Genomic DNA, 27162 nt, shown 5'->3' with positions numbered 1-27162 from the left:
ACCTCAGATTTACACAGAATCATAGAACAGTCTGTGTTGGAAGGGACCTGTAGGATCATCTAATACCAACTTTTGAGAGACTATAAGCATATAGCAGTAGATACTGTAGCTTGGTTGATAGGAGGCAGTTTAGGAGATCACAAACAGCATCTCAGGTTCACATCACAAGCAGTGTAGCCACTTAGAAATCACTTAGATGCCAAAGCACCACATTCCAGTGTGAAACTCTGAGTGTGTAATAAGGCATTTTGCCAGAGGAAAAAACCTCTACCAGTTCTCTCCCACAAATCAAAATCAGTTTGTCATGTGTTTTCTAAACCCCATGATCTTTCTTTTCCCTTGGAAAGCATCTAGTGATGACTCCTCATTCTCAATCAGGCTGGAAGTTCTTCCTCTTCAAATTCTAAACATAGTAAGGTGTGTTCATCAACAAGATGTGCTGCCTTGTTTAAAAAGGCAAGGGATTTCTCTGAAAATGTGCTAACATTATCAACAAAAAAATTAAAAAAAGGAAAAATGTAGCATACAATTAGAGTATTGCATTGACTGTTCTGTGACATTGCTTGGGAGTATCTAGCTGTCACCTCAAGCTCAACATAATTAAAACAGAACTTGGTGCTGCTTTGAGGCTAATTGTTTTATTCCCTAGGTTTATCTCCTTTTGCCCTTCTGAAGCATAGGAGCAGCATGCACAGTTTTTCAGTATTTGGGCATTTCCCCAGTTTTTAAAGACTTGTTTAACAGCAATATTAATGATTTGGGAAGTTCCTCAGTTAATATTTCTAGGTCAGTTGGCACGACATGTTTAGTTCTAGCAATTCATCCCACTTTTCCACAGAGAGTAAACTGTTGTAGTGATACAGCATGGGGTAGTTCTAAACATCTTTGTTTCTATTATAAATAGAAATATGATTGAGCACTTCTGCAATTCATTTTAAACACCAGTTTTACATATGACCGCTGTTTTTTCTTGGTTTTTTTTGGTGCTTCTGGAGCTGTAACTTTTTGGGTACTCAGATTGGTGCAGATCCATCATTGTTTCCACAAACTCATCAAATAAGGCCTCAAGACAAATACTCCCCAGACCAAAGGCTTAATATGAGACAGCAGCTTGCTTAGGTAGGCTGAGAAGGCCAACAGCATCCTTGCCTAGATCAGGAATAGTGTGACCAGCAGGGCCAGGTAACTGAGTGTCCCCCTGCACACCATGAGTACTGTGTTCAATTTTGGGGCCCTCACTCCAAGAAAGACATTGAGATGCTGGAGAATGTCCAGAGAAAGGCAATGGAACTGGTGAAGGATCTGAAGAATAGGTCTTGTGAGGAGTGTCTGAAGGAAATGAGGTTGCTTAGTCTTGAGATATAGAGGCTGAGTAGAGACCTTCTGGCTCTCTACAAGTCCCTGTATGGAGGTTGTAGTGAGGGGGGAATTGGTCTCTCCTCCCTAGTAACAAGTGATATGACAAGAGGCAATGGCCAGGGGAGGTTCAGGTTAGGTATGAGAAACAAATTCTGGATTGAAAGGCTTTTAAAGCATGGGAATAGGCTCCCCGGGTTGGTGGTTGAATCCTCATTCCTACCGGTATTTCAAAGACACAGAGATGTGGTGCTGGGGGACATGGTTCGGCACCAGCTTGGGTAGAGTTAGAGAATGGTCTTATTGGTGTTAAAGGCCTTATCAAACTAAAACAACACTATGATTCTAATGAGAGAAAACCAGAATGCTAATGTGATCTTAGTAACTGAGCCAGAACTGGAAGTTGAATGAAAATAAAATCCAAATCCAGTCAGTAGCTAAGAGACCAGCAGATGTGAAGAGTGTGTATGGAAGAGTCAGGGAAGAACATGAAGGAGAATGGTATGCCACATGGGGAGCGTCTGGTGGACAAATGGCACGTTGTTTTTGAAAACTGTTGCAGGGATAACACTTGTAGAGGCTTTTTAATGAAGCAAAACTGTTAACCCACTTGCCACTGCAACTCCAACTCAGTTGAAGAGCCCAGGTATAGCTCTGCCACTTAAAGGATTAAGAGTTAAAATTGAGATATGCTGCACTATCTCCATCTATCAACTAGGAAGCTTAGGCACTAGAATGAAGGAGTTTAGATTAAGCCTGATGGTGGTTCTCACATTGTGGTCTCCAGGTAAGCATTATTAGCATGTCCTCAGCACTGAAGAGATCATGCATATGTTTTCAAATGAATGCTTGGAAAGTGTTTTGTGATTTAGATTACTCTTACTGCTTTGGCTGTCTGGAGACTATTTCAAAGTGGGCTTATATGGGCAACAAGTCAGTGAGGCAATTCATGTTGTGAAGACAGCAATAACACACAGATAGTAACAATTTCACTGCATTCCATTCCTAAGCTATGACAGGAATTTAGTAGTACAGATTATTTCTTTCCCAAATGTTATACCCGTAGATAGAGATGTAAAATACCCAACTACAGATCTGCAGGACTGCTGGAAAAGGCATAAGTATTATTGCTTATACAGGGAAAATGAAAATTGGTTTTGGACTCAACCTCTAACTCTGCTTCAGGTACCAGAAATGTGTGAGTTGATGGGAGATGAAGAGACCAAGCCAAGATATGGTTAGAGCTTTAAGCTGAATGGCTCATCCTAAGCTGACACGTGTCTGTAGAATCCACACAAGCAAAATCAAGAGGGAATTTAGCAGGTTAAAAGGACATATCAGGCAGGAAAAAACTCCACAATTACATTAAGGATGAGAAACAAAAAGACGAATTTCCTTATGATAGGAATGCATTAGCATTAGCCTGGAATAGCTTCCCAGGGGATGTGGCCTCAGCTCCATAGGCCAGCTCATTAAAAACCAGAAAACAACCTTGAGTTGCAGACAGACTAGGTGAGCTAATAGGTCTTTTCTAGCTTTTATGATTCCAAGACCATCTCATTTACCAAGTGACTATTTGTGTGCCCATGCGCAAATCTGGATGACCCAAGATTATTTTTCCACTTTTTAAAATAGGGAAATAAAACATTAGAGGCTTTTGGCTGAAAGCTCCCCAATTACTTCTGTTACAACCCAAATGGTTCCAAAGTGTCATATATGAATATTAAGACTACTAAGCATACATCCTTTGTGGTATTTTCTTGGTTATGGTAAGGGGTTTTCATATGTATTATGAACCTCACACTCGACCATTCCAGGTGAGATCAGGATTATTAGACCAATAGCATTTGTACAACAATCAAAATATACATATAAACAATGTCAATTGTCAGCTAATCCTGATTATAAATGGTTAAATTATCAGCAATTTACAACTGTCTTTTAAAAATGTGTTTGTCTTTACAAGCTGTGCTTTTTCACGCTCTTGTTTCCACAGCTGTCTTTGAATTGCTCCAAAAGACAACTAATTGAATGCAAACAAATGAAGTAATCTGCAATGAGGTGCCTAGAGTAATTGATGAGCAATATTCCCTTGAGAAGGCTGGCATGTTTTTTTGGTCCATTTTGTACATTTCTGTATACTGTACTTCAAAAAGGGGCAACCATCAGCAAAGACAATGGCTTGTCCTGGCTACTGCATCCTGGCTCTAGTGGAAGAAAAGGGAGATGCAGGGGGGTTGGACTAGATCTCCAAAGGTCCCTTCCAGCCCCTACTATCCTCTGATTCTGTGATCATCCTCTTTCTGACTGCAACAGAACACACTGACCTGGGAGAAAGTTTGCAGACTCAGACAGAGGAAGGCAGAATAAAAAAAGAGAACTCAATCTGTGAGCAAAGAGCAAGAGCACAGAACAGAAGTCTTCTTGGAAGACCTAGTGGAAGTCATATAGCCAGCCCTGAAGAAGCTTTCCCCAAGGCCACAAGAGATCACACAGAACTTGCACTGACTTAGGCCACTAGCAGTTAATGGGATCATGGAATAAGAACCTGAGTAAACAAAACTCTTCTTCAAGAACATACAGGCAGAGAAATATGTATATATTAATTTACAAATCTCCTTTATTTCTATTTCATTTTCACATCCAGTCTCCCTTGCTTAAAGGAACAAGTTTAATATACCTCACATTCAAACAAAATCTTGTATTACGGTACACTGGGTATGCTCTGAGGCTATGCACTTCATGGAAAAGAGCACAGGCAGAGCTTCTTCAAGGTTGTATATGACTTGAAGGTCTGGTAAAGAAGGGAGAGCTCTGGGCAACCTGATCTAGTGGAAAGTTTCCCTGCCAATGGCAGAGGGGTTGGAACTACATGATCCTTGAGGTCCCTTCCAACTCTGACAGTTCTGTGATTCTGTTCTGAGAGGAGTTAATTTCCTTTTCTTTCATTCCTCTGTTGACTGATAATCTTTAATCTGTGGAGAATCATGATGACGAGGTGAAGAGAAAGTTCTTCACAGAAAGGGTAACTGGCCATTGGAATGTGCTGCTTAGGGAGGTGGTGGAGTCACCGTCCCTGGTGCTCAAAAAAGGATTGGAATGGCGCTTGAAGCCATGGTTTAGTTAGTCATGAGGTATTAGGTAATAGGTTGGGCTTGATGATCTCTGAGGTCTTTTCCAACCTTATTGATTCTATGTTTCTATAACTGAGATACAGCCACTTCAATAAAGCTAGCCAGATGGCTCAGTAGTCACTTCACATTCTTCCTCTATTCCAAGATAAAGGAACTTAGAAAGCATTTCAATTTTTTTGGACTCTAGTGGCATTTTCATGACTGAGGGGAGACAAAGCAGCACTTAATACCAGACCACACAAAACCAAGGTGTGAAACAGCTGATCTGCTGCAGGCTGGGGCAGTCAAGTATCAACAGAAGCCCTGTAAAATCCTGCAAGAAAAAATTTGCTCCAAACTGAGGGGTGCTGTTTATGAAGGAAAAAGGTTGGAGAGAACAGCCTGCCAGTAATGGAGAAAAGGACGCTAAGGAGAGACCTTCTTGCTCTCTACAAGTTGTAGCAAGGTGGGTGTCAAGTCTCTCTTCACAGACTCACAGAATTTCAGGGGCTTGAAGGGACCTCAAAAGATCATCTAGTCCAACCCCCACAGCCAGAGCAGGATCACCTACACCAGATCATACAGGAATACATCCAGGCAAGTTTTGAATATCTCCAGAGAGGGAGACTCCACAACCTCCCTGGGCAGTCTGTTCCAGTGTTCTGTCACCCTCACAGTGAAAAAAAATTTTTCCTCATATTTACATGAAACTTCCTATGCCTCAGCTTCCACCCATTGCCCCTTGTCCTGTCATTGGGCACCATGGAGAAGAGCCTGGCTCCATCCTCTTGGGACCCATCCTTTACATATTTATAAACATTGATGAGGTCACCTAGTTTCCCTACTAACAAGTAACAGGACAAGAGGAAATGGCCTCAAGTTTCCCAAGGGGAAGAAGGTTTAGTTTGGATATGAGAAGAAATTTCACTGAAAGGGTTCTCAAAGGCTGGCACAGGCTGCCCAGGGAGGTGGCTGAATCCCCATCGCTGGAAGTGTTTCACAGAGTCAGAGATGTGATGCTGGTTTAGCACCAGACTTGGTAGAGTCTGGGACTCGATCTTAAAGGTTTTCTTCAATGGACACCGTTCTCTGTTTCCATGATAGCGTATTTCTTCTAGTATACTGCATTGTTACTTTCCTAGTCACTGTTGCATTAGTCTACTTGGGAAAAATTTCTGTAAAACCATTTGGGGATGAACGCATTACAGTCAGGGTGTTGGATTTAGTGGACAAGGTAGACGACTATTGCTCCAATTTTAGTATTGACAAATCCAAGTTATAGTTTAGGTGTTATGTTTGTACTAAGGCATTGGACAAAACAAAACAAACTCCCAACTGAACTTGGCAGGTTGTATTTCCAAATAACTGTTGATTCCAAACCCTACTTCTGAAGAATCAAGACTGTTTTTGAAGGATCAACATCATTAACAACTGGGTTTTGAGCTAGTTAGACACAGCTGAGTGAGGGAAGAAAGCTCTTCTACTTGCCCTTAAAGACATCTGCTTACTGTCCTCCATGTCTTGCCTGGCAAAAGCATGAAAACAAGAGAATTATGTTTACTCTTCCTCTCAATTTAGTCAAGAGCTACCACAGAGGAGAGAAAGATGTATGCTAAAATGGCAGGAGTGCTTAGTTGCTTCTATTAGTGAGCTCCTTCTTTGTATCAAGATGGGAATAAAAATCAAGTCAATGTTGAAATTTAATTTTCTTTATAAGGATAATAAAATACACTTCTGAACTATTAAGATGTGTTAGTGCATAGAGAAGCTGTTACCTTGGTGCAGATTATCTTCATACTATGCAGTCTGTCAAGTGATTCCTGAGGATTCCCTAGGTACTGTGGAAGTTCAGCATGTAGGATCCGCATAGAGAAGGGAACCATGGAACCTAGAAACACAATTAAATGTACTGAATGAATTTGCTGTAATGATGAGTTTGTGATTGGCCTATAACACACAAAGTATTTCTCACTAGTGTATATGATATGAAGTTCATTTTACCTTCACATCTTTTTCTTTTCCTGATAAAAGATGTAAAATAAGAGAGAAGAGCAAACCTTTCCTCAGCTGTAACATGTCACTTACTGCAAAATGTTTTAAAATAGGTAAATACATATGTAACCTTCTTAGGTAGCCATAATCAAGAAGGCAAGAAAAAAGTGCATCTAATTCAAATTTTCAAACCCAAGTTTTGAAAGGAAGTACAATGTTCCATTAGAGATTTTTATAACTAATTAAAATGAATGATTAAAAACCATGGAAGTTTACTCAAGTTGCATCTGCAGTGTTAGTCCTCACATCTAGCAATTATGCAGATTTTACAATCAATGAGTATGAAATAAGATGGAATTATTTGCCTTAAAAACATGTTTGTGAGAAAGTTTATATAATCAGGGCATGCAAAACTCCTATGCAATACTTTTCCAAATGAAGCTGATATGAAAAGTCTCCTATTACAGAAAAATTACAATAACAGAAATCCAACATGAGAAATAAAACCAGCATAATGAACAAAAATACTACTATTACAATAGACACATTAAGTCCAAAAATGATCAAGTCTGGAAAGTAAAATGTATTAAAAAGTGTTTTCTTTCTTTCCCCTCCCCACCCCCCCATTAATGTCCACAGAGTCCATCATGCTGAGAAGACACCAGAACTACTTTTAGTCTGAGTAGTATTTCCTTAATGTCAGCTCTTTCACAAAGAATTACTAAATGACCCTACACTGTGAGATTGACTCCTCATAAGATGGTGTGTTTTGTGTATTTTCTAGTTTACTGAAAACAAAGTATAGGGAAAAAATTTTAGGCAGCATTTGGGTAGAAAAAGAAATGTCTTCCTTTTCACAGTAGTTTACTTTATCATTACTATTATATTTAGCAAAGACTCTCTAAGTTTAAGAGCATCCTGGGTGAATTCAAGGGCAGTTTTGGGAGCTTTAGGAAGTCTTAGTGTGTGCAACATCTTGCTTTCGGCTAACTGCAGATCTTGATACAAGGATAACTTAACTAAATGCTACTGTTAAAACCAACTGAGAGCTAGCATAATGGGGAAACAGGCTTTGCAAAACACCATGCTACAGTTCTAATACTTTACTATAGTATACTTGCTAACTTTAGACATATTCAAATGGGTTTTCCCTCTTGAGTCACCTCTCACCTCATCTTTTCTCTTTTTAGAAAGATTTTTTGCACCTGCTCTTTGTACAGCAAAGAGTTAAATGCTACATACAATGAGTCACTGCCTCTAGGCATTTTTTAAGGGTTGACAAAATTGCAATCACAAACCTCACTAATTATGACCTTCAGAGTAAGCCACCTACATCTATATAAATTCTCTTTCACTAGTACCAACTACTCCTCATGGCTTCTGTGACTGCTGTGTCCCAGTAACAGATACACACACAACTTTCATGCATCATCTTATGTGGAGCAGAGATGAAGAAAACAAAGCTGCCTTGGAAATTCTATGAGACAATTCTGTGTAAAAGGTTATCCAAACAGTCACAAAAGATGTTAAACATATGATCTACATATCCAGACTAGTACATAGAATGACACAAGTGAAGATACAGTCAGTGTGTAGGGTGAACAATAATGAAAAGGAAGGTAAAAATAATTTCAAAGGAAATTCTGTGCCAGAATACCACAGAGAAGTTGCTTTGTAGACATGTTGAAAACTTAGGAACCTGCACTGCAAACCTATGGCAGTAAATGCAGCCTGTGACTCCAACTCTACCATCCCTCTGGTGATCAAGTTCTAGCTCCACCATCCAATGGCAATTAAAAAAAAGCAGTGCCTAAAACCAGCTAGTTTGGTACTCTTGGAGAAAGCAGTCTTAATTAGTGCTAATACAAGAACCACGAACCTACTGCTGGACTCAACAGAACTTGTGAGGCAAAGATATTTATTAAAAAGAAGAAGAAAAAAGGTTTTGCACCTCAGAAAAGCTTTGGGAAAATCTGAGATACAAACAAAGTCTGAAGTATTAGCAACATTTCTGGTTAATGACAATGTTCTACAAGTACAATGCCTACAAGTAGGCATCATCTCATTCTCTTGTAAAATGCAGTAAAGGTCAATTTCATACTCATACAGAAAATATGAATTGGTCACAGAACAGCTCAGTGTACAGAGAAACAGATATTTAATGGAGTGCAGATGAAATGTCTCACGTTATCCATTCTTACAACACTTATACAATGTTTTGCAAAACACTTGTTGTGATTGCATATTTTGTAAACTATCAATCTTACATATTGCTGAATGAAGCCACACTATTAGGATCCACAGGAGGGGAAGGAACCCATTACCAATCTACATCATCAGAAGGATGTCAGAATGATCAATACAACTCCAGGCCAATGGAAGACCCAGTAAGAATCTGATTTATTTCCTATCATGACTAAGACCTCAGTTGTAATATGCATTCAGAACTATATTGCTTCCAAATGTTATTAATGTATGTATTCATGAATTACTTCTCAATCACTTGGTATTTCTGTGATGATGGAACAGAGGCACTGAGTGCACCTTCAGTATATTTGCTGATGACACTAAACTGGGAAAGAGTGTTGGAAGGATCCGCAGACAGCCTGGATTGATGGGCTGGGGTCAACTTAATAGGATTCAACAAGGTCAAGTGTCTGGTCCTGCAGCACTTGGGTGACAACCACCTCATGAATGCTCCAGGCTTGGGGAAGAGTGGCTAGAAATATACCCAGCAGAGAAAGATCTGGGGGTGTAGATTGACAGCCAGCTGAACATAAGCCAGCATGTGCTGAGGTGGTCAAGAAGGCCAGCAGCATCCTGGCCTGGATCAGGAACAGTGTGACCAGCAGGACCATGGAAGTGACAGAACACTGGAACAGGCTGCCCAGGGGGGTTGTGGAGTCTCCTCCTCTGGAGGTATTCAAGACCCACCTGGATGAGTTCCTGTGTGATCTGGTATAGGTGATCCTGCTCTGGCAGGGGGGTTGGATTAGATGATCTTCCCCTTCCCATGGGAAGTTTAGGCTTGAGGTGAGGAGAAAGTTCATCAGAGTTATTGGCCATTGGAATGGGCTGCCCAGGGAGGTGGTGGAGTCACCATCCCTAGAGGTGTTCGAAAAAGGACTAGACATGGCACTTGAAGCCATGGTTTAGTTAGTCATGAGATGTTGGGTGATAGGTTGGACTTGATGGTCTTTGAGGTCTTTTCCAACCTTATTGATTCTCTGATCTCTTGAGGTCCCTTCTAACCCCTAACATTCTGGGATTCTGTACTCAGCACTGGTGAAGCCACAGCTTGAACACTGGGTTCAGTTTTGGGGTGTTCGCAACAAGAAAGGCATTATGGTGCTGGAGGAAGTCCAGAGAAGGGCAACAAAGCTAGTGAAGGGTCTGGAGAACAGATCTTCTGAGGAGTGGCTGAGGGAACTGGGATTGTTGAGCCTGGAGAAAAGCAAGTTGAGAGGAAGACCTTATTGCTCTCCACAACTTTCTGAAAGGAGGGTGGAGCGAAATGAATGTTGGTCTCTTCTCCCTAGTAACAAGTAATACGACAAGATGAAATAGGCTAGAGTTACCAGAGGAGGTTTAGACTGGTTATCAGAAGAAACTTATTGACTGGAAGGGTTCTTAAAAGACTGAAAGATGCTTCCCAGGGAAATGGTTGAATCCTCATCCACGAAGGTGTTTAAAAGGGGCATAGGTGTGGTGCTGGGGGACATGGTTTAGCTCTAAACTTGGTGAAGTTAGATAATGGTTGGACTTGACAATCTTAAAGGTCTTTCCCAGTCAGAATGATTCTATGATTCTAAGCTGGCCCATGGTGTGAAAGTAGACAGTGCAATGACTTTTAAAATCAGAACTCACATCACTATTTCACACTGGAGGCTCTAAAAGTCTACCATCTCTTCCTTCTCTTCCCCTTTTGAAACTCATGACACAACTAGCATCCTGCAAGAAGTTTTACTGTAGACATTCAGCAAATCCAACCAGTGAATTTCTCTTACTGTTTATTAAACAGGTTGTTAACTTGAAAAAATATATCTCAGAATCACCAAATACTTCTGCCCTTTTCCTCACATTTCACAGACTCACAGAATGGTGGGGGTTGGAAAGGACCTCTGGAGATTATTGAGTCCAACCTCCCTGCCAGTGCAGGTTCACCTAAAGGTGGTCATGCAAGGACATATCCAGTCAGGTTTTGAATGTCTGCAGAGACGGAGACTTCCCAGCCTCTCTGGGCAGCCTGTTGCAGTGCTCCATCACCCTTAAATTAAAGAAGTTCCTCCTGGTGTTTAGATGGAACTTCTCATGTTCAAATTTGTGCCCATTACCCCTCATCCTGTCACTGGGCACCACTGAAAAAAATTGGTCCTATCCTCCTGACACCCAGCCTTTAAATATTTATCAGCATTGACAAGATTCCCCCTCAGTCTTCTCTTTTCCACACTAAAAGACCCAGTTCTCTCAGGCTTTCCTCATCAGAGAGATGTTCTAGTCCCCTAATCATCTTTGAGGCCCTTTTGCTGTACCCTCTCCAGCAAGTCCCTGTCCTTCTTTGTATCCTCATCAATTGCAGGTGACATACACAACTGTTAAGTGTGCTCTCACAGAAGTGTGGTAAGCAAGAAAACAGGAGAGAGAAGAAACAAGCTTTTTCAACTGCTAAGGCTGTCTTACCTCTCCATGTAAACAGTCTTTTATAACTTCAAGTCAAATTAGATGAGGAAATTGCTCATAAAAAACAGGCAGCACTTATCCAAGCCACTCATCCAAAGATATACCTTAAATACTCTGTTTATGAAAAAGAAACTCTGAGATTCATGCTTAAGAACATCTTCCCAGATATGTTCCTGTCTCCAAGTAAACTTCTGTTTAGTTAAATGATATGAAGTATGGATAGTATATCTACTTCAGTTCTGACACTAATAAACTGGTTGAAAAAAAGAAAAAAAGAATTTCTCCTTAAAAAAATGACCATAAATTTACTTTAGATTTGGTAAAGCTTTCCATGAGTGCTACTTATATAAAGTGCTACTACAATTTACATACATTTCTCAGGAAGAAATAGATGTCTGTAACAGAAAAACTCACGTGAAGAGACTTCTTCTCCAAAATAATTCTATACCTCCTGGCTAACAGCTGGGAAAAACCCGAGTTATTTCTTACTTATATTGTCACCAGCATCCAAAATCTGAATCTATAGTTTTCTCAAAGAAAATGGAAGAATCATCTCTGAACTTCTCTGAAACAAAAATGTCAAGAAAGAGTCAAAAGAAGCAACAAGATACTAAAAATCTTTTCACAGGGTGGGTGGTTAGGAGTCTTTGATCTCACAGAAGTCTGCATGGTTGCCTGTGTGCTTACCATGAGCTTCATGGGGTGAAAGGGAGATGAAAAAGGCAAAGGCAAACCAGCAAACCATAACGTGACTCTTGTAAATCTTCTCCAAATTCATAATTTCACTGCTAAAAAATTTAAAATGCGAATAAAAGAGTCACTCAAAATGTTGACTTAAAACAGTTAACTCTGAGCTCACCAAGAAGTTTGGTCTTAACAACAGGATGTGGATTTGTTGTTCTATGTATCATGTTGCATCAGAAGCTTTTCTGCTAAAAGAATGAGAGTGTGGAGGAATCCATTCCCCATTACTAAATGTATACAGGACAGAAAAAGAAATTGCACACAAATCCACAAACCACAGATTCCACTTTGTCTTCCACCAACTATAAATTTAGCCTTCGGGTAAATATCCCTTAACATTTTAGCAAGAAGATAGTGACAGCTGAAAGAATTGGGATCTTACAAAATCCTGCTTTTCATTTTCCTTTGTCTATGTGAAAAGAAAACAATTAGGAAGAGGTAAAGGATATCTGTTGACGACTCTAGTAAACCAATAGTAATAGTGTTATGAAGATCTGAAAGGCAGGTTGTAGAATTCGGGGCACAAAATTTAATTAACAGCAGGGGCAAAAGCTGCCTACTTGCATCAAACACACTGGCAGCGGGTAAGAAACAGAATAAGGCAGGCTACAGTAACACTAAGCTGTAGCAGAAATGCATCTGTTTGTTCGATTAAGAATGACATTATACTGCCTGAAAGGTTTCACCTACTTGCTTACTGCTGGGCCACCTATTTACGGCACACAGCGTAACACAAATTTTTCTGTAATGGGTGCCTATGCATGTGGGCATATATACTCCTCTGATATCCCACTAGGAATCAAGAGAATTTTATAGAAAACACTGGATTTTGGCATGTGCTGCATTTTGCAAATCTGTTTGGAATCAAACTCATGTCCTCTATTATATTTAACTCAGTCCTGAATTTAACAAGGCAACGTGTCAAGGAAATATTTAAACCAATCAGCATATCCTGTAATTAAAATGTTTACTTAGAGAGCAAAATCCATTCTCCTGTGGTCTTCATGTTTGGATTTCTAAAGAAGCAATGACCTCTTACCCAGCAAACCCATGTCAGCTAAGCTCAGACAATTTCAGCAAAAGGCAACCCTACAATTACTGCCATGCCTGGGATTTTACTTTTAAGTTAAATAAGTCTTATTCTGGCTTGATGGTTTAGAGTTGACCTCTGCTACTTCTCTTTCGGGGTTTCACAATAATTTTGTCTATAAAACATTCATAATGGAAAAATGGTTTAAGATAATTCTTTTCTCAACTATTACTTTTAAATACAGAGGAGAATATTTTTCAAAAAAATATGTTTTTTGACTATCACTTTGGCATGAATTAATCTCATTTTTATAAATACATAAAATCAACACACAAAAGGCGAAACTGGAAAGAGAAAAAGCTGTCTGATGAAAGTAAAATGGATACACCAAAAGCATGGGAACAGATGGAATAACTAGTAAGATCAGGTAGAATTTTTGAAGACCACAGATTTCAGTTCCTATTCCTTTATGAACAGCTGCACATTTTCATAACTGTCATAACATAAACATCACCTCACGTCAATCAAATTCAAATTGCAGCCCTTTTAGAGCAGATAAAAAAAAAAAAAAAGAGGATTCCAGTGGCTAGCCATTTTATCTTTGTATTTTCTTGTTGCAAAATCAGCAACCAGAAATGCTTTCCTCCTTCTTCAGTTTATTCATTAAACCTTAAATACCAAAAAGCAGCAGGGCAAAATTTACAGAAATTGTAAAATGGGATCTTATGACAGTCAAAAGAAAAAAAAACCCAAACAACCCCTTTCTTCAATGGATAAAAGAGAAATTCCTTGAGATTTTATGCACACACACACCTTTACATCTGCAACAGCTTATTTGTATAATCTGTAAGATTTTTAACAGTGATGATGTAGCATGTCTGAATCCTAGACTCACTGACTGACAATTAGAAGCACATTTAAATTCCAGATTCAACGGACTAGTTTCCAAGCTTTTGCTTACTACTTTCAATCCAGAAAGCATGAAGAACAGAAAGGAGCCTAAAAGTTTGTAACCACTGAAAGAAAATACTCTTTTTTCCCCCCATGAAATTTCCATACAGTTCAGAATTTAATGGCACTGGGTTTTAAGAACACAGATATTCTGAATAAAGAAATGGGTTTGAAAGGTTTCACAAATACATTTTCATTAATCTGGAGTTTGTGCTGAAGCAAAGAAAACGAACATAGAAAGGCTCTGCAACAATGGCCCTGCCATAAAGACAGCACCATAAAACTTACCAACTGAGAATTGCATCAAGGCAGAATTTAGAAATGAGTAACTTTATCAGTTTTAAGAAATACTATATGAAGCTGGTACTGTCTACAATGAGACGGTATAGCCTTGGGAAAGGAAGCACAATTAAATATTTTAGTGATACTCTCACCCCTTAAAGTTATACATTTATTAACTGAAATATCTATATTATTTCTGAAAAATTTATTTGGAAGTCTGACTACTCTGGTTTAGCACCAGTCTTGGTAGAGTTAGATTATGATGGACTCAAGGGTCTTTTCCAAACAAAAAAGATTCTACGATTCTATTTTATTCTGTGATCAGCACCAAAAACTTGTTTACAACATGGGTTAGAGTGACAGTTCTAGACCATGTATGACAGGATTCCTTTAGGGGGATCTGTTTTTCAAAACTGAATAAAAGAAACAAATCCAGAGCACTGCTTGAGTAAACACAGACACATTAAAAATGAAATCTCACACAGTCAACTATTCCTTGTATCATTTTTAAATGGATTTTGGCTAAAAATTCTAACTACAGTGGATATTAGCGAAGTAATACAGACCTAGAGAAATATGCAAAACCGACAGTTGTGTATGTCCAGACTCACACTACTTTGACAGAAATATATGTAATTTATATAAAATATATAGTATCAGAGATTTTTTTTTTTTTGTTGTTGTTAGAAAAGACCTAGAAGATCCTTAAGTTCAGCCACTATCTAACTCTACCAAGTCTGGGGCTAAACCATGTCCCTCAGCACCACATATTGAAACACCTCCAGGCATGGGGATTCAACCACGTTCCTTGGGAGCCTGTTCCACTCTTTGAGAACCCTTTCAGTCAAGAAGTGTCTTCTCATATCCAATCTAAACCTTCACTGATGCAACCAGAGGGCAGTTTCTCTTATCCTATTACTTGCTGCTAGGGAGAAGTGACCAACATCCACTTCCCTCCAACCTCCTTTCAGAGAGTTGTAGAGAGAGAGCCAGAAGGTCTCTCCTTAGCCTCCTTTCCTTCAGATTAAACAACCTTAATTCTCTCAGCTGCTCCTCACCTGTTCTGCAGACCCTTCACCAGCTTCATTGTCCTTCTGTGGACATGCTCCACCACCATAATGCCTCCCTTGTTATAATGGCCCCAAAACTGAACCCAGGAGTCAAGGTATGGCCTTCCTCAGCGCTGAGTACAGAGGGACAATCACTCTCGTCCTGCTGGTCACACTATTCCTGATACAAGCCAAAATGCCAAAATGTTGGTGGCCTTCTTGTCCATCTAAACACACTGCTGGCTCATGTTCAGCCACTCTGTTTAATATTTTTTTTTTTTTTTGGTAAACTGCCACTCTCCATCCTCACCCTCCAGCCTGCTGTAGCACACAATGCTGCTGTATCTTTGGTTTGCTCTCCACTTCATATCAAGCAGGAATGGTCAAAGACAGACTTAAGTAATTTCACTGCTTGACACAAGAATTCTGAGAGCTTTTACCTCCCTTGATGGTACACACCTACAGACAATGCAGATGACCAAAGAAACATACCATAGAAATCAGGACAGAAAGATTTCAGAGAGAAAAGATCTTGCAGCCATAATGAAAACAACGGTAATGGGATCCATGCACAGCATGGCTGCAAATGCTGTACAAAATCTCAGGATAAACCAGGGACTGGTCGTGTTGCCAAAAGGGAAAGAACCTCAGGAGAGCTCCAGAGGAACTGTAGTATGACCACGTTGGTCATATAAAGATAAATTAATGGGGAAAAAACCCATCTTCAAGCCCTCATATATTTATTTGCATTTCCAATTTTTGAGGTATATTTCTTAAAGATTAATGGATGAGGAACGATCCTCACTGCTGTAAGACTCTCAGGTATATAAACTCCCCTTACTTCAAGCATAGAAAAAACATAAAACTTTCTAATTTATTACATGTCTTATTGTGAATATTTTTAATACAAAGAAATGATGCAAAATATTAAGTGGTATAAATAATGTACAGATTAATTGTATCTCTACTCTTGGTTTTTAAGTGCTTACTCCATTTATATACAATCAATCAAAATTAAAATGTTGAAACAAAACTATTTTCTGATTGTTACACCAAAACATGATTTGTAGAATTACCAAACACCAGTGGGTTCATACTGTTTCATTTCAAGCAAAATACAGGACTGATTTATATCTATTTTTTAATCTAAATTAGCTGGTTAATAATGCAGATATAGGAAATTTCTGCATCTATGATCCAGCACTATGTTGTTTAATGCCAGCCAGAAGAGAATTGCTTGTTCTCTCCTACATCTCTGCAAACAGCATCTCTCTTTCCATAAAGTGTCTAATGAAGGCTTGAGAGCTGTTCCCACATCTTAATCACATTGTGTTTGCATGAGATAGCTACAAGATCAGTTCCCTATAACCTTGATCTTGTTTTCCTTACACAGTTATCAGATCAGGGTCCCAGTTGGTGTGTTCAACTGTTAAAAAAATTAACTGAGGCATATAAGAGTATTTTTCTTATGTTCATGTTTTTACCATAGATACCCTCAATGACAGATAAACCACTTACAAATAATTCGGGCTGATGGTGTCTTTCTTCTTTGACAACATGATGCAAACTAAATTATTGAATTTTATTTATCTTAAATTACTTAGCAAATAATATTACATTTAACCAGTTGCAGGTTTTGTTTTCACTATAGAAAATTATCAAATTAGCTCTAAATTTAAACATCTTTAAAAAATCAACCTAGAAACCAGGACACTGAAGAAAAGAGTATCTGAATTAGCATGTGTGCATGGGCAGGTGAGTGTTAAAAATAGCATATTGATAAAAACTGGATGAATTTAAGAGGAAAAGCTTAGATTCAGTTTCTACCACCTCTCTCATCATCTGTCACAGTCTGTTTCTGGCTAGACAAAACTATTAAAGCTTGTATTTTTAACATTTCAAACTTTTTTATTATACTTGTTAAAACCAACTCTCTTGCAAATCAGTGCTGTGTCAGCTATATTGTTATGGAAGAGTTTTGCCCCTTTTTTTCTAACCATTATCATTACAGCTCCCTGAAAGGGGGCTAGTGGGAGGCGGGAGTTGGTCTCTTCTCCCTAGTAACAAGTTATAAAATAAGAGAAAATGGCCTCAAGTTGCACCAGGGGAGGTTTAGATTGGGTATCAGAAGAAACTTCTTCATGAAAGGGTTCTCAAATACTGTAATAGGCTCCCTACGGAGGTGGCTGAATCCCTGTCCCTGGAGGTGTTTAAAAGATGTGCAATCTTTAGAGGTGTGTTGCTGAAGGACATGGCTTAGCCCCAGACTTGGTGAACTTAGGTAATGGATGGACTCAGTGATCTTAAAGGACTGTTCCAACCAAAACAATTCTATGATTCTATGTCACTGTTTTTCACTACCTCCATAATGTAAACAATATTTTAACAAAGTAGTTAACCATGTTCTTCTGGGGAAAAATAACCCCAAAACTCAAAAAAACAACCAAACAACAAAAAACCCCCCAATGACAAAAAAATCTTGGGAAGATAAAACTCAAAGTTTACTAATGCTTTGGAATAAATAAAGCAAAATAAATCCTTTATTTTATAATGACTGGGAAAACCAAAAAGCATTGTATAAATCAAGTACCTTACCTTTTCGTCCAGGGTATACATGAGGGTAATATTCATAATAAAGATCAGGCTGGTCTAAATTTCCAAATGGTTCAAATTCCATTTCTGCATTTTGGAATAGATTCAGCTTTACCAGCAATGCCAGTCTCACAAACCAGAGCTAAAAATTAACATACATATATATATGTGAAAAAAAAGGCACAAAAGGAAAAGTATGCTATTAGCTTCAACCTCAAGCCACAAATACAATTTCAACTTCAGGTTTCTATGTCACTTGCTGATAAGAACAAGGATTTATGTTTCCAAGCTCTTTCACAGAATACCTTTTATAAGATCCTTCAAACAAAACACAGAGGACTGATGGTACAATTGTTTGTAAAGGTACTGAGATTTTGAAGATGAAGGTTAAAAACTAGCCTGCTTCAAAATTAGAACATCTCTCTTTAAACTGAGTTAGCTGTAAGTAGTATCAATCTGATTTTTAATTGGTTTTCCACTTTTAGGGCAGTTCTTAAAATCTTGTTATGTTTCTGGTGAAATTGCAGGAGCTTGTTAAGCTGCTAGGGCCAAACCCCTGTGCTGTCATCTGGTCACATTTTGTCCAGTAAAACACTCGTCATGTTTCAAGAACCTTTATTAATTTGGGGTTTTATTTTCTTATCATCATGAAACATATGTCTAACATTTGAAACCTTACTACAAAGTTCACCATCTAGATGGTCTCTGTCAGCTTCAGTGCAGTCTTCCAAGATAGCAAAAGACATTATTTTTTTCACTAGGAGATCACTAGTATGATTATCTTTAAAAACATACAATCAAGAGAGAATTTTGCTTTTAAAAAAATATTTTGTTGTAAATGAAGGCCTACTTCAGAAAAACAAAGAGAAAAAATGACTTGCTCCAAAACCACTAAGCTCAGGTTTTAAGCAATAACTGGGAAAAGAAGATTGATCATGTTAAAAAACCACAACAGCCACTTCTTGGAAGAAAGTGACAAGGCTGTACTTGAAATATACCTGTAAAGAATCCGTTGTATGGTTGGTAGGCAGTCCGCTTTTCTTATAGCCTTGACCATGTGCAGTTAGAAGCCGCCCACACAAGTCAACTGCTGCCCTCCAGTTCTTACTGCTCTGGGAAGAAGAAAAGAATAAGCAGCAAAATCATCAAGTCCCTAAAATGCACAACTGCTTATTTTGCCTGAAGCAGCTACACATACTCATCAGTAATAATGACAAGGTCAGTAGAGCTGGCCAGTGAGAAGCGGAATGTCATTTGTCAAAGATGCAGGTCTAATCAAGCAAAAAGTGAAATTAAGTATTAGTATTATCAGATCACTAAACCAAAAGAATAAACATCACCATAGGAGATTCTAACTGTAAGTCTTGTTTGCTTACATGTTTGCATATACTATAGTACTCATTCTCCTTCTCTGGAGACTTTCAAAACCCACCTGGATGCATTCCTGTGTGGACTGCCCTAAGTGATCCTGCTTTGGCAGAGGGGTTGGACCTGACGATCTCCTGAGGTCCTTTCCAACCTCTAATGTATGTGATACTGTGATAATTTAGTTTTCTTCCAAAAAGGAGAAAAAATTGCGAACCAAATGTCAATAATCATGTCCAAGTTATTTTGCTGTTACAAGGTATTTAATGCCTACTTCTACCTCTCTGACTTCAGGCAGGTTAGAACCTCTAGTGCAGTTCCTCCAATGAAAACAGACTTTGCTATCATTCCCCAGAACACAGAATCCGTATCAAGCATAGGCTCATAGAATGGTTTTGGTTGGAAAAGACCTTTAAGATCATCAAGTCAAACCATTCTCTAACACTACCACAGATGATGCTCAACCATGTACCACAGCACCACTTCTCTGCATCTCTGAAACACCTCCAGGGATGAGGATTCAACCACTTCCCTGGGCAGCCTGTTCCGGTCTTTAACAACCCGTTCAGGCAGGAAGCCTCTTCTCCTACCCAATCTAAACCTCCCTTAAGAAACTTGAGGCCATTTCCTCTTGTCCTATCACTTGTTACTACGGAGAAGGGACCAACACCCACTTCATTATAACCTCCTTTCAGGGTGCTGTAGATTGAGGCAGGTGGTCTTCCCTCAGCCTCCTCTTCTCCAAACTAAACAACCCCAGTTCCCTCAGCTGCTCCTCACCAGATCTGTTCTCCAGACCCTTCCCCAGCTTCATTGCCCTTCTGTGGACACACTCCAGCACCTCAATAATGTTCTTGAAGTCAGGGTCTCAAAACTGAACTCAATGCTCAAAGCATGGTCTCAACAGTACCAAGTAAGGAGGATCACTTTCCTGGTCATGTTGATCATACTATTCCTGAGTTTTTGTACTCTCCAGCCCACATTTTCAAGCCATACAGTTAAAAGGTCTACTACAAAGATCTCCATACACTAACCACCTCATCCCTCTCCTCTGCAGTGTCAAAGCCAGGATAAAAATTTTGAGCTCTACTGGAAATGCACAAGTTGGCTGATAGCAAGCCCATGAAGTAACACAGCATCTTCTGAGACATCTACATGGAGGAGCAGGAATTGATAATGACACTTTAACATCCTTCAACTTATATCTGTATCAACTTAGAGAAGCAGAAAGACGCTGACACGGATTACCTGAAATTTATTCCTCTTCTGCAGAGACAAATTAATTCTTATTATCCCTAGAACAGAAGTGGACACAGACTCTAAATCTTATCAACTTTTCTTCTCTAGTGAGAGTCAGGATCCAAAAATAATAATGGAACATTTATGACAAACTTAGGTGCTAACATTTAAAAAATTCTGTTTCAAGCATGGACAAAAATTGCTTTGTAGAACAAGACAGCTAGTCTGATGACCACTGTAAAAACAAGTCTTTGCTGGAAAATGAAACATAGTATTCATCATGATTTCAAAATTAGAGCTGCCTGGTGGTCATGGAGCTTAATTCTCTGTGGAAGCTTAATAGCAGGCTGCTGGCTGTATAAGTTAATTTGAAATTAGCAGGACACATTGTTGTCTCTGGCAAATGCACTAGACTTACAATTGCCAGTCCACCAGAAATCTTTATGCATTTGTTTCAAATACCCCTCAACACCCTGCAGATCAGCAGTCACACCACAGGAAAGAGTGGTCTACAGTCTTGATAATAACAGGCATGAGTTTTGTCTGTAAGTCACAAGTAAATGCTCAAAGCAAATATGGATACCACAGCTTCAATTATAGCATCAAAAATATTCATTTATGTTGGATATCAGGAAAACTTCTTCACTAAAAGAGTTGTCGAGCACTGGAACAGGGTCCCCTGGTATTTAAAAGACCTGAAGACATGGTGCTAAGGGATATGGTTTAGAATCCGACTTGGTAGTGTTGGGTTAATGGTTGGAATCATCTTAAAGGTCTTTTCTAGCCTAAATGACTCTGTGATTCTATAATTTCCAACTTATTACAGAGAACATGAATGCCATACCACTGTATACAAGTTTGTTATAACTGAAAATATATGTAAGAACACAAAATTAATCACATGCAAAAGTAACAGTGTATGATTTTTTTTTTTAATAGACTCAAGGGGAGTCATTAACTCTACATGTAACACCATTAAAGTGATTAAAATGTCCTCCTCCACTAGCTATGACATTCTTCTCCCCTGTAAATTATGCTGGTAGAGCACTTTCACATCAGTTAAGAAAACCTAGTTAGTAACCCTTTCTTGGTCTAGTAGCTTGAAAAAGTGAATGCATACTTGGAGCAAAGATAGAGCTTTTTTTTTTTCAGCTGTGCCAAGTATCAAAGACATAATTTTCCTATGGCTGCAAACAACTTACAACCCAAAATATTAAAGAAGTCTCTATTACAAAATACTTGTGCTGTTTACTCAAATGAGGGTAAACAATCTTAAATACAGACTAGCAGAAACTAACATGATGGCAGCTTCCACCTTGTATTTGCTGCTGTGAAATAATGCAATGCTGTGAAGACAAGACCCTGTTTCTTTGCTCCAGACGTAAATGCACGTTCCTATAGCAGATTACTAAAACTTTTCAGAAACTGAAAACTTGGATTTCTGTTTTCTGTTGAAAAATGTAAACAATTAGCCTCTACAGATATGTAACTCTATTTACAAGTTAAGACCTTAACAACAAGCACATAGATTGCTGCACTGCTCCAGCTCTCCTCAATCTCTTAAAAGCCTCAACTTGTACAATCAGTTCAAGCGCTCAACTTCTTTGCCAGTGAAACCATTTCCAATTCACTGTTTCCCATTCTATCACAGAAATTTAAAATGTGGAAGCACAAGTGATCTATAAATGAACTATCCACCTTAGGGTTACTCAAATCAACTAGAGACCAAATTCATGTGGGACACACCATTTTGATAGATGAGTTTAACAATCTGACTTCAATTCCTGGGAAACACATTTTTGACTTAGAAACGACACTGCTGGTGGTGGTCTCATCAGACAAGGCGACCTTTGGAAGTTAAGATTACTACCTTCTTCATAGCATTTGTTTTCTGAAAACTAATTGTACTTGAATAACCTTTGAAGTCTGTTTGCACTATGATGCCCCAGAAGGGACTTCAGTCTCCATCAGACTTTGCTGTGAGCAGGACCTTCACCTTACCCACAGAACTGTTTTTCAGCTTGTACATGTAAATGTTCTTTACTGGAAAGTGAGAAGTTACTCATCCTTTTCTTTTTTTGTGTGACCTGGGTGAACACAGATGGTAAGTGCATTTGTAAAGGTCATCTAGGAGGTATTGTCAATGTAGGTAGGGACAACATCACTAAACAGTGATTGGATGATTTACAGTATCAGAGTAACAGAAAAGGTAGAACACCATCATTAACATAGAGAGACATGTAACTTATGAGTGTGTTCAGTTCTGCACAGTGAGACTAAAAAAGATGTTAGTTTCAACCAGGAGAAATTCTGAGAAGAGCTCCTAGGACAATTATGAAGATAGTAATAGAATTACAGAATCATTTTGGTTGGAAAATGCCTTTAAGATCATTGAGTCCAACCATCATCTAACTCTACTAAAGCTGATGCTAAACCATGCCCCTCAGCAACACATTGCTGCATCTCTGAAACACCTTCAGGGATGTGGATTCAACCACCTCCCTGGGGAGCTTGTTCCAGTGTCTGAAAACCCTTTCAGTCAAGAAGTTTCTCCTCATCTGCAACCTAATCCTCCCCTGGTTCAACTTAAGGCAATTTCTTCTTGTCCTACCACTTGCTACTATGGAGAAGAGACTCAAATCCACACATGTGATGGGATGATCAGAGAAGAGTTATTTTTGCCTTTGAAAAGAAAATCTGAGAAGTGTAACTGTCACTACTGTTTACCCATTTGAAGTAGCAAGGGAGAGAAAGCAAATATTGAGAAGAGAAAAATGACTTAAAAAGCAGCATGATATCAAAACAATCTGTTCTAAACAATTTCATCTTTGATTAGAGAAAATATTTTGAGAGGGGAGTGATTAGAATTCCTTTGATTAATCACCAAAGGCATGAAGTTCTAGAATAGCCTTTGAAAGCAGTACCAATGTATTTGTATTTACTATAATGGCCATGTAAGCTAACAAGCAATTAGATGGTAGAATAAAGAAGCTCCGAAGTTGCACCAGAACACCTATGGTATGAAGATTTGGGATACTGGTGAGTCATTTAGCATGATTTTTCCATCCACAGAGAATTACAGCAGATACAAATGAAGCATTTACCTCTGCAGCAGATAGGGTTGGAATACTGCTGTTGTGTGTTTTGCTTTTCTTTTCTTCTTTCCTTCCCATAACGAGTTTACCCAAGATCATATGAGAATTTTAACCTAACAAATTTCCTCATAATAGGACTTAGAATTCACTTTTGATTTCAGCTGCCACTGGTGTCTTCCTACAGTGTGTGTGACAGTACTTAAAACTTCCAGATGGAATCTCTGATTTACACATCTAAATTTAGACTCCTTTGACTTCAGAATTCAGACACCAGCTCACAGGTACCAGTCTGAAAACGAAGCCTATCCTAATTCTACACCCGCATGCTGTGGGCAGTGGCTGTGGGAACTGGGGTTGTTTGGCCTGGAGAAATAGAGGCTGAGGGCAGACCTTCTGGCTCTCTACAACTCCCTGAAAGGAGGTTAAAGACAGGTGGGTGTTGGTCTCTTGTCCCTACTAACAAGTGATAGGACAAGAGGAAAAGTCCTCAAGTTGTACCAGGGGAGGTTTAGAAGAAACTTCTTGACTGAAAGGGTTCTCAAAGAGGGGAACAGGCTCCCACGGAAGGTGGTTGAACCCTCCCCATGGAGGTGTTACAGAGGCAGAGATGTGGTACTGAGAGACAAGGTTTAGCACCAGAATTAGTAGAATTAGTCAATAGTTGGACTTGACCTTATCTTTCCTCCACTAAAATAAAAGAATTAAAGTGGAATCATCTTTGCTCACCATTTACAACAACAGGTATGTCCTTACCTTTTGTAAAACACTACGGCAAACCAATAAATAATACATACAAAGATAAATAAAAAAGCAATTAAAATCTGTTTCACAACCAATTTACAATACACGAAAATTAACAGCTAATGAAATTCATAATAACTTAAAATTACCTTTTTTCTATCTCCTGCATATTAATAATAAAAAAGTTCACTATCTCATTTCAAACCAAATACTTAAAACCCTGGTGTCATTCTCTACCGTACTTTGGCTTGTACTTTTGCAAGATCACGAATAGACTGATACACAGAATGCTTTTAGTTTCTCCTCACAGACAGTAGCTCTCAATTATCTTGAGGGAAGCTCTGTATTTAATATATATATATTGAATTATGAAGATTTGTTACTTACAATTAGCTGTTTCAAGCCTACAAATGACTGTTCTACAGAGTTGGCATTTAAAACTTGTCTCTTCACTGCAGCTTGCTCCCCCAAGAAGCGAAGCATTAAGTCTTTTACTGCATCTCCCTTGGTGGTCATGGAACAAAATAAGAAGAAACAGAACATGACACTTTTGAACATTATTTCAGCAAAATGAAATGTTGAATTAAAGCTTAACAAGACAGTTCTTTCCCCAGGAGAAATGTTTATTTTCCAGTACTTTTTGTGTGAAATGAATATAAATGCATATATGTTTATGGCATTTTAATGAAAACTTCTGGATTTACTCAACATCACTTGCTGTCATTTTTTTTCCACTGTTTGGCTCTGCTGGCATAGAAACATTCAGATTTACTTGCCTTTCTTATTATTATCCTTACAAAATACTCCTCAAAGATCTTCCAAAACACAGTAAGTTTTACATGTTTTCATAAAGGGTATTATTGAAAGATGAAATCTACTGATAAATAAATAAAGATGCACATGATCAGCTAGCTTTAAGTATCCACAGAAAAGAAACCTTGAGGGATCATAAACCAAAACAAAGAGCAACCCTTCAACAAGTAGGCTGAACGTCAAAAGAATTAACTGCAGGAATCAGTCAGAAAAATGGAGTCTTCCAAGATCAGTAATTTGAAGACTTGAGAGTAGTTGAGACAGACATTTGAAAAAGATTTCTAGTTAGACAAGATTAATTCTACATTTTACAACACAGAGCAGCCAAAAGGCCAAACGCACATTCTATTTCCAGCTTTTCTAGCAATAAACTGAGTAAATTGAGCTATCTTCCAACCTTGGTGATTCTGTGAGTACAAAGAAGGCAAAGCCTGGCTCTACAGGCTGAGATGGTTAGGACAGCTCAGCCTGCAGAAGGATCCAGGGAGGGGAGGTTGTAGCCAGGTGGGGGTTGGTCTCTTCTCCCAGGCAACCAGCACCAGAACAAGAGGACACAGTCTCAAACTGTGCCAGGGGAGGTTTAGGCTGGAGGCGAGGAGAAAGTTCTTCCCAGAAAGAGTAATTGGCCATTGGAATGTGCTGCCCAGGGAGGTGGTAGAGTCACCATCACTGGAGGTGTTCAAGAGGGTATTGGACATGACACTTGAAGCCATGGTTCAGTAGTCATGAGGTCCTGGGTGTCAGGTTGGACTTGATGATCTTTGAGGTCTCTTCTAACCTTACTGATTCTATGAATTCTGTATATGGCATCTCTGTGCCTCGATTTCACCTTCTAATACTTGTTCAGCTATTGATTTCTCTGCCCTCCCATCTGCATCCTTGTGGTTCTTTCTACTAGAGATATTAAGCACACAATCAAGAAATTCAAACTTAACATCAAACAGCTATTGAAAAACTGTGGGCCACACTGGCAGATGTTGAAACCTATTCTACTTACTGTCTGCATACTCTTTAGGTACCATGTCTGCTACTACAGAGTGTAAGACAGGGTGTGATGGGAGGGTGTGTGTGTATCTTATTCATGCTGGGATTCTGTAAGTTACTGGATACAAGACAGTCCCCTAAGGTTTTAGTAGTCATCCTGTGCCAAAAACAGGTACCAGAAATGGCTTTTGTAAGAATTCTGTCAATCTTATGTTTTTATGTGTTTTTAATCTAGAACAGAAACGTGGAAATAAGGAAAAAAACTCAGCAATATATTGGCAGTATACTTATATATATATATATTTTTTTTAAACAGAAAACAATTTATAACCCCTATTCAGCCTGAGCAAAGATTTGACTTGATCACCATCCTCTTGGTGAAAAGCAAATGTTCACAGAAGGAAGAGGAGAAGCTCATATTTGGTGTTCCCTACCTAAAGCAGCCAGAGCTTTATGGTCCCACCTGTGGCAGGGTACATATTTGCCTATTTTTAAACACCCGTTGGTAGACATACAACCCATAACACCTGTCTTTCTCATTTTTGGTTGTTTTTTCTTAATAAAAGTAACAAATTCTGTAACTTAAAAACAATTCCCTAGGCTGCAGGACAATAACCCAGAAAATCATACAATAATTACGGTAACTAGAAGATTAAGAAATTTAGATTCTTATTGCTCTTGGAAGTGAAATGTCCCCTCCTTTTAGCTACTCTTGTAAGAGTGAGCCTCTGCACTCCTCACCACCCTTCTCTAATTCATTTACATTCCACTATATCTTTTCACATCTGTGGTAACCTGAATAGCAAGAAGTAATTAAGATGGACTATGCAAAAATCTAAGCATTCCAAGGGATATTTGCAAGGAACACAAAAACATTCCCTTGAACAATTGAGGTACGAAGCTTTTAGCACAGAGCGCAGGAAGCAAACCACAAAGCCTTTTGCCTAAAAAAAAAAAAAAAAAAGGAGAGCTGCATAAAATGAAGAACAGCTTATAATAAATAGAACTGATATTTGCACTTTCCCCACAGACAGTGATGGGAAATACACTTGCATTTTCTGACTAGTGTCATGAGGAATGAGACTGCAACTACTGTTTCACTACATAGATAATTTTTACCTTTAATGCTGTCACTT

The 27162-nt window shown here is 38.8% G+C and overlaps 1 protein-coding gene across 1 annotated transcript in view; it reads right to left on the bottom strand.

The window, feature by feature from the left end:
- Window positions 1–27162, bottom strand: part of TRAPPC12 (trafficking protein particle complex subunit 12) — a 53507-nt gene that overhangs the window by 22240 nt on the left and 4105 nt on the right. Inside the window, exons 3-6 of the mRNA XM_054180011.1 lie at window positions 24617–24733; window positions 18788–18901; window positions 17793–17931; window positions 6245–6357 (exon numbers count right to left, since the gene is read on the bottom strand). Coding sequence (XP_054035986.1) covers window positions 6245–6357; window positions 17793–17931; window positions 18788–18901; window positions 24617–24733 — 483 coding nt within the window. The remainder of the gene's footprint in view (window positions 1–6244; window positions 6358–17792; window positions 17932–18787; window positions 18902–24616; window positions 24734–27162) is intronic.

Source organism: Dryobates pubescens, chromosome 3, assembly GCF_014839835.1.
Source record: "Dryobates pubescens isolate bDryPub1 chromosome 3, bDryPub1.pri, whole genome shotgun sequence".
Lineage (NCBI taxonomy): Eukaryota > Metazoa > Chordata > Aves > Piciformes > Picidae > Dryobates > Dryobates pubescens.
The sequence above is the reverse complement of the archived record's forward strand: the minus strand, read 5'-3'. Positions and strand labels throughout refer to the sequence as shown.